Raw genomic sequence first — 13598 nt, 5'->3', positions numbered from 1 at the left:
GTTACACCCTGGGAATCTTTCAACAACTGTTCCTGGGTGTTCTGTAGATTACTGCTGTTTTCTCATACACTGTCCCTGGGAATTACATTCTCAGATTAGAAAAACCTCCTTCCTCTTCCCTCTGTGAGAAGAACTGCTGTTCTGGCTCTATATTAAAGCATGAGGACAGTGTTTTTTTTCTGGTGACTTATTATTCAGGTTGTGTTTTGTTTTCTCATTAACCCCTTTGCAGAACAGGTTCAAAATGTAAAATAAGATTGATGTGTGAATGATCTTGTAGCATTATGCAAACACTTTGCATAGCTGAGAATGGCCAGTTAAAGGAGGACTGGTGGAAAATTGGACCCAGACATTCAGTCAGCAACTTTCAACCCTGCAGAGACAAAGAACCTTTAAGAGCTAACTTTATAATGAGGAGCTATAGTACAGCATGGCAGAAATTAAAGGGAGGCCCAAATCCCCCTAGTGACAATTGTGTTTTTCAGAGATCTCCTGAGTAGAGGTTGCTTTGGGAGACCTTGGGAAAGGGGGATACAGCAAATGAGGCCTTCCTAGGAGACTGTACTGGGGAAGCAAACACCTCAGAGCCAGAATAGGAATGGGAGGAGATTAAAGCAGAATAACCATTTCTCTGAACATTGAATGCCCACATTCTGCAAACAGTCTTGTTCTTGAAGAAAGCATTCACATCAGACACTGAACATTTTTGGAGTGGGAAAACAAAACTTTGAAGTTTTTAATGATTCCTTTCTCACTGTACCTAGTGCTTATTCTGTAGTTTCTCCCCACAAGATGCCCAAGGGACAGAAGAAGTGGGAACCACTGGTGCAGGACAAATGCCCTGGATTTCAAGTGGGGTTCACTCAGTAAGCATTGTGTGCCAAAGCTGGATTCCTGTGAGGGGATAGCCAGAAAGCTGTGTCCAAGTTGAGGAGGGATGGAAGAGATAGGAAGGAAGAAGAAAAATCTGTAGGACAGACTGGGCACTGCATGACTGTGTTTAAAGGGCAATTGTGGAGGTCTTTAGTTGTCATGGGCTTGGACAAATGGCTCATATTGGCTCCCAGTTTTAGTTGTGCACTGGAAAGTTTACCATACCCAGCATGAAATGACTGAGGAGTTTATCCCTACAGTTTATTCACTCCTGATCACACCCATCCCTTCTGGGTTTCTGCCTCCCCCAGCAGAGCTCACTGCTGTTGGAGCAGCTCAGCTTTACTGTCAACATGTTGTACAGTAGTCCTGGGGTTTTGTGGTGCCTTTCTCTGCACTCACTACAGTCTTTTGTCATTTTCCTGAAAAAAAACCCTAGACAAAACCCAACTAAAAGAAATGCCAATTTGCCTCTTTATTTCTTATTCTCGTATTCTGTTTGGGCACCCTGGTACTTTTTTTTTGATGCTGCTGCTAGCATCACCAGAGAAAGTGGGCAAAAGAAACTTTTTTGCAGTTATTAATATGATTACCATGACCAGTCACTTTTAATATATGTTTAACCCTATCTGACTGGGAGATAAATATATAGTGAAATCATTGCAGTTATTCTTTCCAGTTTTTGACCCTGGCATCAAACAGTTTTGCTTTCTTGGCTCTTCTGAAGACCTTTTACCTTATAATCCATCCTCTTCCCTCCCTACACCATCTCAACACCTCAGCTCCTGCAGCACTCGAGTGCAGAATGTGAATTTCCCTCTGCTCACAGGTATCAGCATGTTAGCATTGACAGTGCTTGTGGTGTGTGTGCCTTGGGCAAAAGGCAGACTGAGAGCTGCTTTGCAGCAGATACAATATTCCCACAATTTTAGGTCCCCAAAATGTCATTTCCAGCCCAACCAAGAGGAGTCAGAGTCCCACCTGCCCTGGAGAATGCACCAAAAGGAGAAGAGAGCCTTTAAAGCCCTTACAGAGATGGTGATCAGTAAATCACAGCCCTCTCTGAGCCTGTGAGTTTGGCTGCTCCTGACACCAACTTCCCACAAGGATGGCTCCCATTTCTGCTGAATCAGCCCCACAATTACACCCACCCAGAGGTGATAACAGGAGACAAGGGCTTTGTCAGCTGCAGGGAATTGTGTCATCTGTGTGGAGCTGGCTGAGTTACTGCACCAGACACTGTCCTCGGCTTCCCAGGGGTCAGGAGCAGGGCTGGAGACAGTTCCTTCTGATTTAGGGATAGCCACTGCAACAGCAGCCACACCTGCATCTGTGTGTACCCACAATGTACTCCATAAATTTACATCCACAGATTTATCAACCATGGACACACATCTTTAATGCATGATGCATTGCAGTACATACATCAACATATAATACATGCATCTGGTGGTAAAGCTCAGGGCTGCTTGCTCTTGCATAACTCTTGAGGTTTGGTTGGCTCAACTTTGCTTTTCATAAGTCATTTGATGATATGTAAAACAACAAAAAATGGGAGGAACATAAAAAATATATTAGGCACACACCAATAACAGACTGACTGGGCTCCTAGCTAGGAGGAAAACACAGGGAGGAGAACAAAGGAAGAAAAAAATTGTTTTTGGATCAGAATAAAGAGGAATGTGTTGTTATCATTTGCAGCCACAGAGTGATGCTTTTTTTTTTTTTTTTTTTTTTTTTTTTTTTAATCCATTCTTTGCTGTTGGCCACGACAGGGACACCTTCCCCTGCATCTGGCAAAGCATCTGAGTCAGCTGCTCTCACAGGAGAGATAATGTCCCTGTTTGTGTGGGGTGTGAGTGAGGCAAGAGGAAACTCAGCCCTGCTCCACCCTGGCCCTGAACACCTGAGCTCACCACCACGCTGGCCAGCAGCCCAGCCCTGAGCCCATTCCCCTCCCAGCGCTGTTTGCCACTGCCCAAAGAGCTGAGCAGCACCAGACTGACCCTGTCCAGTAGCTGAAGGCAGTGCAGAGGGGTTTGGGAATGAATCAGAGGGCTCCTCAACTCCACATCACTCACCAGCCTAATTAGTGGCCACCAAGAGCTGCTGCCATCTGCTCTTGAGTTACTTGTCTGAGCCTGGTCCTGAGTTCAGATCTCTACACAGGGATATAGATCTACAGTGTGCCTGTTATCTCTTATTTTAATGTTTTCAGCAGAATAATTGGGCATTAGATCAGCTCAAGGACAAAACACACCTCTTGCTGTGTGTAGTAGCTCAGACTAGGAGGAATTAGGGCACTCCATTTTCTCTGGTTTCTGGGGACAGAGGCCTCTGGGACTGTTCTCTGTATTTATTTCCTCAGTTTGGCTTACTAGCATTCACAGTCTGTGATTTTATGGAACACACCCTGCTGGAGGTCTCTTTTGGGGCTGTGCTCTCCTTTTATTTCTTTCATGATTTGCTCTCTATACTTCCCTAGTGAGGTTTTGGTGTATTTGTTCTTTTTTTTTTTTTTTTCTCCTTCTGCAATACTGAAGTTATTCCTTCCTCTGCACACATGTTATCTTGTGTAGCTGCACCTGGGTGTGAGAAGTTTTTCTCCCTCAAACTCCTGGCTCATCACACAAGGAGGAGGTAAGAGGGGCTTTTATTGTACCACCGGACTTTGCCCATCCCTCTCTGGGTCTGAACAGGCCAGCATTATTTCCCAAGTGCTAAATCCACTCTCAATGGTTTTAAATGCTGAGCTGCTGAGCCAGCTGAACAGCAAACACCAGAGGGGAAACCACATTTCGTGAGCGCTTCAGATTCCTTCAGACTCCACGTGGAGCCATCAGGAGCACAGTAAAAGCCCTTTGACACAACTCCCTTGGGCAACTCTTTCACAACCACCTGCCAGAAATGGGGGCTGGCTGGTCCAGAGTCAGCTCCCAAGAATCCAACCTGTGAGGATGGAGCTCAAATCTGCTCTGGTTAAAAGAAGAGAGCAGCACAGTGTGTTGTCTTGTAGCATATCAATGGGTGTGTGCCTGAGAAGTGTGGATTTCCAGTCAAGGTATCACCATGGGTAAAAGAGGAGAAAAACCCCAGGTCCAGTGTTATGTAGGAATAGTTTTTATTGTATTTCTATCTGTTAACTGAGTGGAGAAGAACCCAGATGGTGTATCTGTTGTCTTCTGATAATCATAGAATGGTTACATCTTCAGCTAACATAACCAGCTAAGAAATATTCAAGAATTCAAGCAATTATCCCATTGCAGTAAGATAGATGAAGACCTAAAGGAGCTGCTGTTTCTGTCTCTGCCCAGACATATTCCTTAAAAAAGTTCTTTCACAATGATCTGGGTTAGCTCAGACACTCAGTAATGGAGGTTTCCTAGCCCAGCCTTGATAGAGTGATTACTTTGAGCATTGCTTTGAGGCAGCAATAATAATTGATGGTGGTCATGAGGAAGGATGAACCTCCCTGTTCCAGCTTCAGTCAGCAAAAACTGTGTGGCCACAGCCTGAAATCACACAGCAGCATTTCATCTTGAATCAGCCAGAAGGAGGTGCAGAGTTCAAAGTTGCATCAAGAACCTGTATGGTCATTCTGAATCAGAATTTCTGTGTAACGTATTTCAGCTTGTTTCACTTTGGCTTTGGGGTTTCATCCTGCATCAGCATGGTTGAGTGACTCTGGTTCCAGCAAGGAAGGTGCAAGCACAGCTGTGTGCCTGACCTTTTGAAAGTGTGACAAAATTTTTGTGTTTCCAGTGGATGTTTAAGTTAATATTCAGCAAGGGAAGGAATGATGTGTGGTCTCTTACTGACAGCTTAGTTAATGCTCTTCTTTTCATTGTGAAAAGTGACAGGGTGGTCTCTGGTGACTAAAAAATCTCAATGATTCCTTCAAGAATTGATGGAGATTAAGAATTTAACCTGTGAGAGCAAAGATGAAACCAAAGAATGCTGTTGCTCCATGGCAATACATCCATCCAGAGATGCTCAGTCTTTAACTCCTCCTCCTGCCACCTTCTCCTGGTGTGCCCTTGGGTACATCAGTGATCATTTAACCATCTCTGCCTTGACTTAGTATCTGTAAAATAGGCAGGAAAACACCTCTTGCTCCATGTGGAGATTGTGAAATTAAATTCATTGATATTCATAGCACTCTTGGAGAACTAGGGACAGAAGAACTTGGTTCTCACACAAATACTGAGAGTATTTCTGTGCTGTTATTTTCTGCAGAAATACCCCTTCAGTAAAACACAGGTTACAGAGGAATTGTTGGCCACCCTTTGGCTCCTGTTAGATTGGTAGGAGCAGTTGTTTTTCTCACATAAGTAAGGTCTATGGTGAATTTGAGCCTTTTTTAAAATCTCACAAAATATTATTCACTTCTGTGACTGAAAAAGCAAAAACTGCTCCAAATATGCACAAAAAATAAAGAAAAAAAACCCAAGAGAGCATGAACAAGCCACAGACCAGAACATTATCTCATTTTCTTGTTCTCATTTCTCTAAACCTGCCAACAGGATTCCCCCAGAATTTCCAACACTTGCTGAACCTTGACCCAAGCAGCTTCATGAGAAATTTCTTCCCCAAGGGTTATTTTGGATAGAAAGTCCTAAGATCCTGTGTATAATGGCTTTCACAGCTGTAATTACAGAGTCACACATCTGATTCATGTAATTTGACAAGGAATTATAGCTTGGCTGGCTCAAAGGAGTGTGTCAAGGTGTATGGTAACTGTGCTGTGCATCTTGCAGCCTCTGCACTTGGGCCCTTCCATCCTTCTGGTGTCCAGTTCAGATGTTTCTGTTACATGTTTACATACCTGAGGCAGTCTAGATTACAGCAGTAGAGCTCATTTCTTGCATTGCCTTTCCTCAGAGGCAGTTTTATAAACACTTGACTCACAAGCCAGGCACAGTGAAAATGCCCATTCACCCTTCTGTGCTTGGAGAAGCTCACACTTCAGCCTGTGGTTGTTGTATGCCTGAAGCACTGCCCATTTTTGGCTCTCAGGAGAGAAACATGGCAAAATAATGCAGATTTACAGGGAGGGCTGGGGAATGGAGGCTTGGACTGAGGGGAGATGCTGTACCTGTGTGTCAGCTGGGGCAAAGAGAGAAACATGGGTCAGCTCCCAGGCACAGGCTGGAATGAAGGTGATAGAAAAATTCAATTCAGGTGTGTTTTAACTATGTTAAAATTCAATTCAGGTGTGGTTTAGCTATTTCATGTTGCAGAGGATTCCCAGCCCCAGAGATGTCTCAGTGTTTTACTGTTGGCAGAGCTGTGCTGCCGCCACCATCACCAGGGTCGTGGTGATTCACCAAAACCAAAACTCCTCCTGCACTTGAATCTGCAAGGTGCAGGTGTGGGTGGATGTTCCTGCATCTCAGTGTGTGAAAGGGCTGCAAGCAGGAGATGGTGACCCTGAGGGCTGTGCCTGAACAGGGGATTCAGCAACAAGAGAATTTGGTGGCAGGAGGGTTGTCCTGGCATGGTTTGGTGTGGCTGCTGGCTGAGCTTGCCCCTCTAACAGGGTGTAGCCATGCTGAGTTGTTGTCACTGACAGGGTGCCCTGAGCATCCTCTGACCCCCATTTGTCACCCAGCTGCACAAGCTTTATGAAGAAATTCTGCTATTTTTAATGCTCTAGTTTTCTCTTCCCTTACCTCAGGCTATGTGGCAGCACCCCCTGACTCAGGTCATTCCCTCCACCCCTCCCAATTTGCTCTTTAGAAATGTCTGGGCTTCATCAGGTTGCTTTCACAGAGCCCATTTTTTGTCCCTCACCACTTTTAACATTTTAGTTGTGACCCAAACCCTGGTTGTTCTGTGGTCATCAGACATGTCCAGGGCAGTGTGGGACCAGGCTCCCTCCCTCACAAAGATGCTGCTACTTTTCTTTCACTGCCCCTCCTAAGGTGAAGTGTAAGGATGCTCCAGGGGTATTTTTAACTCCACATGTGCCTCATTTTCCACAGATACCTTAAAACCCAGAGTCCAATTCCTCAGGATGAAAAATGCTATCCCTGTGTTTGGGAAGAGCTTAAGCAAGCAGTGGGAAATCTGTCCAGGTAGAGAGGGCAGGGGGAATGTAAAGGGAGGAGGAAAAATGTCACATCTGGCAATAAAACCAAAATGATGGCAAGAAATAGTCTGCTTCTTCTCAGCACATTGGGACCACATTTTTCTGTGTTCTGGTGGGAGTTTTGCTGGTTTTTGGGACCAGCACAAGTAATGCTGTGCACACTTCCAGGTCCTGGCAGCTGGGGAAGAAAACCATAGGGTCACTCTTGCTCCAAAGTGTGATAACCTATTCCACAGCTGGCTTTTGAGCAGCTAGGGCACAGTGAATCTCTGCCCAAGCCCTGTAAAGGCTTTGCTCTCAAGGAGCAGCCTGAAATCTTGCAGTCTGGGTGGCATCCACAATGACAGCAATCACTGTTTCTGTCAGGGCTCCCCTGCTTCTCCCTCTGGCTGCACCAAGACTGAACCTGCAGATTACTGATCTGAAGTGAGCTCCAGTCAAAGGAGGGGCTCTGTTTTCTGTACATGCTCTCATGGCCTTGCAGTCCCAGTGGTGGACAGCTCTGTGATCCTCCCAGGAGCCACTGCAGGACAGCAAACCGGAGCATTAACCCTGCCAAAATTGGTTCGTTTTCTTTCAATTTATCCCTCCCAGCCAGCTTTGCCAGAGTCAAATGAATGGCAGAGGTGATGGGGTGTAACCCTGGCAGTGGGATCCTGCTTGAAAGGCAGGAAAAACTGAGTTACTTTAGTTAAAAACACGGTGAGATGAGCTGCTCAGGCTCTTGATGACTGGATTGCAGGGATGCCACAGAAATGGATTTTTCTGAAGCACTTAGATTTCTTTTTTAAAAGGCTCTTTCTCAGTGCAGACTTCCACTATCCAGGCCCAAATTACAGACCCCAGATAATGCAGCTGAAGCCCAGAGGGGCATTGCTCTCTTGGTGACACAAGTCTGCCACCATCCCAGGCATGGCTGGAGGAGAGGAGAGGTCCTGGAGCACCAGGGAGTGCAAACTGGCTGCTGCTGCAGGAACAGGCAAGTACATGCCCAAAACCAGGAACTTGCAAGCACATCACAGCCTTGAGGCACAAGTTAAAGCCACAAAATACCAAAAAAACTGAAAGTCTAGCTCAGCTGTGAGCACACTCTCTGCATGCCCTTATCAGATTTAGACTGAAAGTGGGATGTGAGAGATGGGATTTACTGTGCTAAAGGGGACTTTCCAATTGTTTTGTGGGCATTTTGGAGGAGTCCACACTGTTAGACCTGTAGCTAACTCTATTTATCTGCCTTTCTAAAGTCTGCCTGCTGTAGATGTGGTCAAAAACAGCATTGGAAGTAAACTATGCAATTACTTGAAGTTATTCAACTTCAACAAACTTTCCTTGCAAGTTTCTTGTAAACCTGTCTTTATTTCCACAGATGTATTTTCCATTCAAGGTATTCATGAAGCAACTCCTGCCAAAAAATTTCAGTGTAGGGTCTGTTTTCCAGAACGATTATTTTAGCTGTTTACTCTTTTTACTTTTGAAGTATGAATGATTCCCTAAATGGTGAGGTATTAGTTCTGCTTCTCATCCCAGAGGATTGTAAATTTTTTTTTTTAATCCAAAGAGTAAGAAACTATAAAAAGAAAGACACAACATACAATATATAACCTCTTTTGCAGTATGAACACAGATGACATTTCATCCATTAAACACCCATTTGTACACAATGTAACACCCAGGCAAAAAAACATAAAAATTGAATCAAAATCTAATAAAACTATGGAGCTATTTAGTATCAGCCCCAATCTTTGCTCTGCAATATTCATTTGGGGCTCTAACAGAGCTAGCTGTGGCAAAATGTGAGTTTCAGCTGCCCACAGGGCTGTTCCTGGTTACTGCTGTGTGCTGGGAGTGGTGGAATGATGTCTGTCACTCCCATTCCAAGCCTGGGACATTGGCTTAAATCACCCATGAAGCAGGGTTGTGTTGAGATGCCAGACTGGGAGCTGCAGCAGCTGAGGCACACAGCTAAACAGATTTAATGAGCCTTTTGCTGCTGGAAAGAACTGCCCTGTATGGATCCCTCTTCCCCCTGCAAATCTCTATGGAAGGGGAGATCAGGGGGGCAACAGCATCAGGAAAACCAAGCAAACCAGCCAGAGTGTTTCTATCAAAGCCTGACTTGTAATTAATTTATAAACCTGTGTTTTCTGAAGTAAAAGGAAATTGGTGATGGGATCTTGTTGGTTGTTCTGTCTCTGTGCCAAATGTGTTTTTCAGTTCCCATCTATCTCAGGATGTGCTCTGCTGTACCCCACCAACATACTGCACCCTGCCTGGCTTCTCATCAGTGGCAGGTGTGTAACAAAGGAAAATGAAAGTTTCACTTGGATGCCATAAATAGAGATACTCAGGGAGAAAAATGCATAATTTGGTTTAAATAATGTCAAAATTTTATGTTTGAATAGGTAAATGAATATTTTAAATTAAAACATTTTCATTCCAGTTTTCTTTATTTTCTTAGCACTTGACTGGCTGGCATAAATCAGGTAAGGCAGCAAGTAAGTCTTGTGCCTTTTTTCTATTTCAGCACCATTTCCTTTTTTCATCTCTCTCTGCACTCTGAGGTTTTGTTGGTGTTCCTAGAAGTCAGAATGGGAAAACAGACTTCTTAGAAACACACAAAACAAGAGAATTTTTATAAGGGACAAAGTGGATTAGTAGGAGATACTTCTTGCTGTTAAAAAATCAGTCCTAGGTGCCACTTATGGACCTGCAGTCTGGTCAGCAATTGTGCCACAGCCTGTAGGGAACTGAAAAGCATATTTATTTTTATCCTGCTATTGGCTTATGGAATTTGAAGGTACCTTTTTTAGCTTGCATAACTGTAAATATTGTTACTGGACCTCCTGACCCTTTTTCAATGTTTGCTCTCCCCAATATTTGACCTTCTAACCTGCCCCAGGAGATGGCAAATTCCACAGGCTGATGACATGCTGGATGGGGGAGTCCTGTTACAGACACTTTCAGTTTTGCTGAGTGAGCTGCTGTTCATGCTTCAGAATAAGCAAAAGACATTGGGGACTGATCAGAGCCTTTTTAAATCTTGATTGCCTTTTCCTGGTGTCTCCTACAGGAGGACAAAGATCCATTGTTTTGATTTTAGTTACCTGCCTAGCCATGGAAATGCTGTATGAGAATTCCAGGAGGCACTGTGCAACTGCTTCAGACACAAGCTCCTCAATCTGGAAATAAAATTCCTGTTTCTGTATTGTATCATAGTTAACTTTCATGGCTGTTCCTGCTGCTCCATCCAGGAGCTCTTTGAGGAGTGAGTCATCCATTACAGCCTCCAGTGTGCATTCCCTGAAATCTTCCTAAACCCACAGCTGGAAACTTCCAAGGAGATACCTGCTCTGCATTCACTGCTCAGAGCAGGGGCTCAAAAGAGGCTTTTAAATGGACTTTCCACTGAAAAAAACCTTTTTTTTCCTCTCTGCCACTGACCACTCCTCCCCTCACCTCACACCTGACAATTCATGCCATTTACAGGAGTTTCTGCTTGGCTCAGGGATTGTCCTGATTCCTGATTCAGGATTCCCCCAACTACACCAATTTGTCATGAACAGGGATTTAGATCACTTCAACAATCATCATCAAAGGTGTTTGTGAAAGTGATTTTTATATGCTGCTGTAAAAACTTAAAATGCATGATGGCAAACTTGTCTCTGTTATTAAACATCACAATAATTTGAACAGTGATTCAAAACTACCAAGGCACAAGTAAGAATCACCAAGAAAAACCATCAAAGTTACCAAGATAAAATCAAAGTTACCAGGGCACAAATCCAAATTATCATAGGACAGGGTTATGTGTATCAACCACTTACCAAAGCCCTGCTGCTGGTACAAGCTCTGCTCTGAGAAGCAATCCTGGGGGTTGTCACAGTGCAAGGGGAAATCACTGCCCTGCAGTCAGGCTGCTTAGCCAGGAAAGCTTGAAGAAGGCTCACTCAGACCTTTATTTATAGCATAAAGTGGTTGGCTGGCAGTCAAATTACATGTGATAGTAAAGGTATGCATGAGACTCCTTGTACCCACAGCTTTCTTTGTTCCTTGATAAATGAGTCTTGGAAAAGCCACTCTCTATTCATGTGTTAAATGCATGAGTGGTGTTCCAAGCTCATGCCTCGATGGTCTCTGGGTCAACTCTGCTCCTTTGAGGGTTTTCAGAAAGCACATGGAAACCAGAGGAGTTCTTGGTCCATCTGCAGCTTTTGTCCTTATATCCCTTGGAGTCTGAACCAAACTAGATGGGTTAAGGGGTTTTATCCATTACACCATGACACAATCAATGAAGATGATTTTTTTCATCTATTATACCTGGACTTTAAATTCATGATAGACCTGAAACTTTCCATTAAATGGAGTGATTTAATAGACAGGGAGTTAATTTGACTTTTTATTTAGCATCATTTTCTTGTCCTCTCTTTACCATCAGTTCCTGGCTTAATGATGTCTATATTTTCCCCCTTATTGTCTAGTTCTAGGAAAGACTAACATTTATCTCTCCCAGTCTTAATAAAGTACATTTTCACTAACTGTCATAGTTACCTGTGCTACTTCCTCACTAATTATGTCTCTTATTGAGCATAGCTACTCCCATGTTTTCAAAAGCTGCTCTGCACCTCTTATCTCACTGGAGATACATCCTGCAGGTTTGGGGAGTCTCAGTCCTTCTTTCTAGTTAAGGAGCATTGTCCTGATTATTTCCAAGGGCACAAATCTTACAATTTGACATGGGCCAAAGAAGCACAAATTGTGACTCCAGAGTGACTTCCCCACTGCCAAGCCTAAGAATGATCAAGACCATTTCAGACAGAAAAACCAGCTGAGAAATTTGGACCCTGGTGCCACCTACTCAGGGCTGGAAGCTGTGCCCTAGGCAATGCTTCATATTCTTCCCTTCTCCACAGTTGTCTGAGTGCAGATCTGGACTTCAGCTTCTGAGGTTTGATGGGTGTTTGTGATCTGGGCTTTAGATTCCATTTCATCTCTAACAGTCTCTCTTTTCCAAGCCCTTGGGTAGTTGCCCTTTCCGAGAACGCACGCTGCGCACAAGAAACACCCTTCTCAAAAAACACAAACACTCAGAAGAGGAACACAGAGAACTGAAAGAGCTTCACCAAGAAGTTTTGTTTCTCTAAAAACCCTACATAGGAAACCTTGGCCTCTTCACTCCCTCAGTATTTGCTGCATTTATTTCTTTTTCTCCTCTCCAGACTGAGAGCACTTTCTGCCAAACAGAGAAAGGCTTTGTGAGATGAGGGGCAGATCAGCTTGTAGGGTATGTGCTGCCTCCTTCTGAGGGCTGAAGGCTAATCTCTTCCTCTGCTGCCCTTCCTATTCCTTTGTCATATCCCTCTTCTTACCTTTAGTTTTTTGGAGAAAGGCTCCTGGCTGCTTTTGGCAGAGCAGAGCACACATCCTGCTGCTGGTTTTCCATCAAAGCGGAGCAGAGCAAAAAAAGCAGAACTGAGCTTTCAAAGGAAATTGCCCAAAAGCTGAGGAGCAGCGATAGAAGAGGTGGATATTTCCCCCCAAACCGTGCAGTTCCCCCCCTGTTTTCCCCAGAATCACTCACGTGCGGGCTGGCGCTGTCCCTTTCCGAGGCCATCCTTATCCCTGTGCCGGGGCTGCGGCTCGCTGCGCGGGCGGAGCGCTCGGAGCGCTCGGAGCCGGGATACAGCTGCTGGAACAGACCCGCTATTCATCTGCCTGCCTTGGCATCGCCCGGGGGACACACAGGGGCTGGCAGCCCATTCTTCATTGTCCGGGCAGCCCTGGAACAAGCGCCCCTCTTGGACTTTCCGTGACACGTCTGCGCCACCTCTGCGAGCCCAGCTGAGCCCCATGAGCTCACTCGGGCAGGGACGCGGTGATGCAGCCCGTGTACCAAGAGGTTCCTGGCACCTCTTCCCTCCCCATCTCTTCCCTCCCTGCCCAGCACACAGCAGGATGGACAGATGTGCACCTCGTTTCTTCGTTTTCCCAAAGTTGTGCCTGCTAGCTGCTGCTAAGATAGCGTTACAGCTCAGAGAAAATTCCCATTTTTCTCTTTTTACTGTCCCTTCTCATTTTTCTCCCCAGCCAAAATGCCCTTCCTTTCCCCTCCCCAACACTTTTTTTTTTTTTTTTTTTTTTTTTTTTGGGTTGAATTTGATATGTCTGGTCTTAGCTGAAATGGAAACTCGCTTTTCGCTGAAGTTAAAAACAACTGTGAATGACACTGGAATGGAAATGTGTGCAGCTGGAATCAAGTCACAGTGTAGAAAAACATGTTGTTGTTATTTTTATTATTAGGTGGGTTCCTCAAGCAGAAATATCAGCAATGGTGCTCTAGATTTTTAGTGAAAGTGCTACTTTGTGCTGCTTGCAAATCAGGTAGGCAGGGTTGATTTTTGAAGGAGAATTTCTGTAGTTAAAGTAACATAGAAAATTTATAGTAAGGAATATATTCTGTTTAAACAGCTCAGCCAAATGCATGTTCTAATACTCTAGCCTGCCTAAAAGTGCTGACAAGTCTGTCAGTAGATGATCCTGTTGCATTGATGCTTCCCAGCAAAAGGCCTCATTTTGCAGTGAAAATACTAGTGCTTAGTACTGCAAGTTCATTTCAAAGTGCTGATGAATTTAACCT

At 44.5% G+C, this 13598-nt stretch overlaps 1 protein-coding gene across 1 annotated transcript in view; it reads right to left on the bottom strand.

Moving 5' to 3' along the window:
* The window catches only part of NINJ2 (ninjurin 2), a 43096-nt gene extending 30102 nt beyond the window's left edge, over positions 1 to 12994 (bottom strand). The window contains exon 1 of the mRNA XM_056514926.1: positions 12543 to 12994. Within this exon, the coding sequence (XP_056370901.1) occupies positions 12543 to 12575 (33 nt within the window). The 5' untranslated portion in view covers positions 12576 to 12994. The remainder of the gene's footprint in view (positions 1 to 12542) is intronic.
* Positions 12995 to 13598: the final 604 nt, after the last annotated feature.

This window comes from Oenanthe melanoleuca, chromosome 1A, assembly GCF_029582105.1.
Source record: "Oenanthe melanoleuca isolate GR-GAL-2019-014 chromosome 1A, OMel1.0, whole genome shotgun sequence".
NCBI classification, from domain to species: domain Eukaryota; kingdom Metazoa; phylum Chordata; class Aves; order Passeriformes; family Muscicapidae; genus Oenanthe; species Oenanthe melanoleuca.
This window is presented reverse-complemented; position numbering and strand designations above follow the sequence as displayed.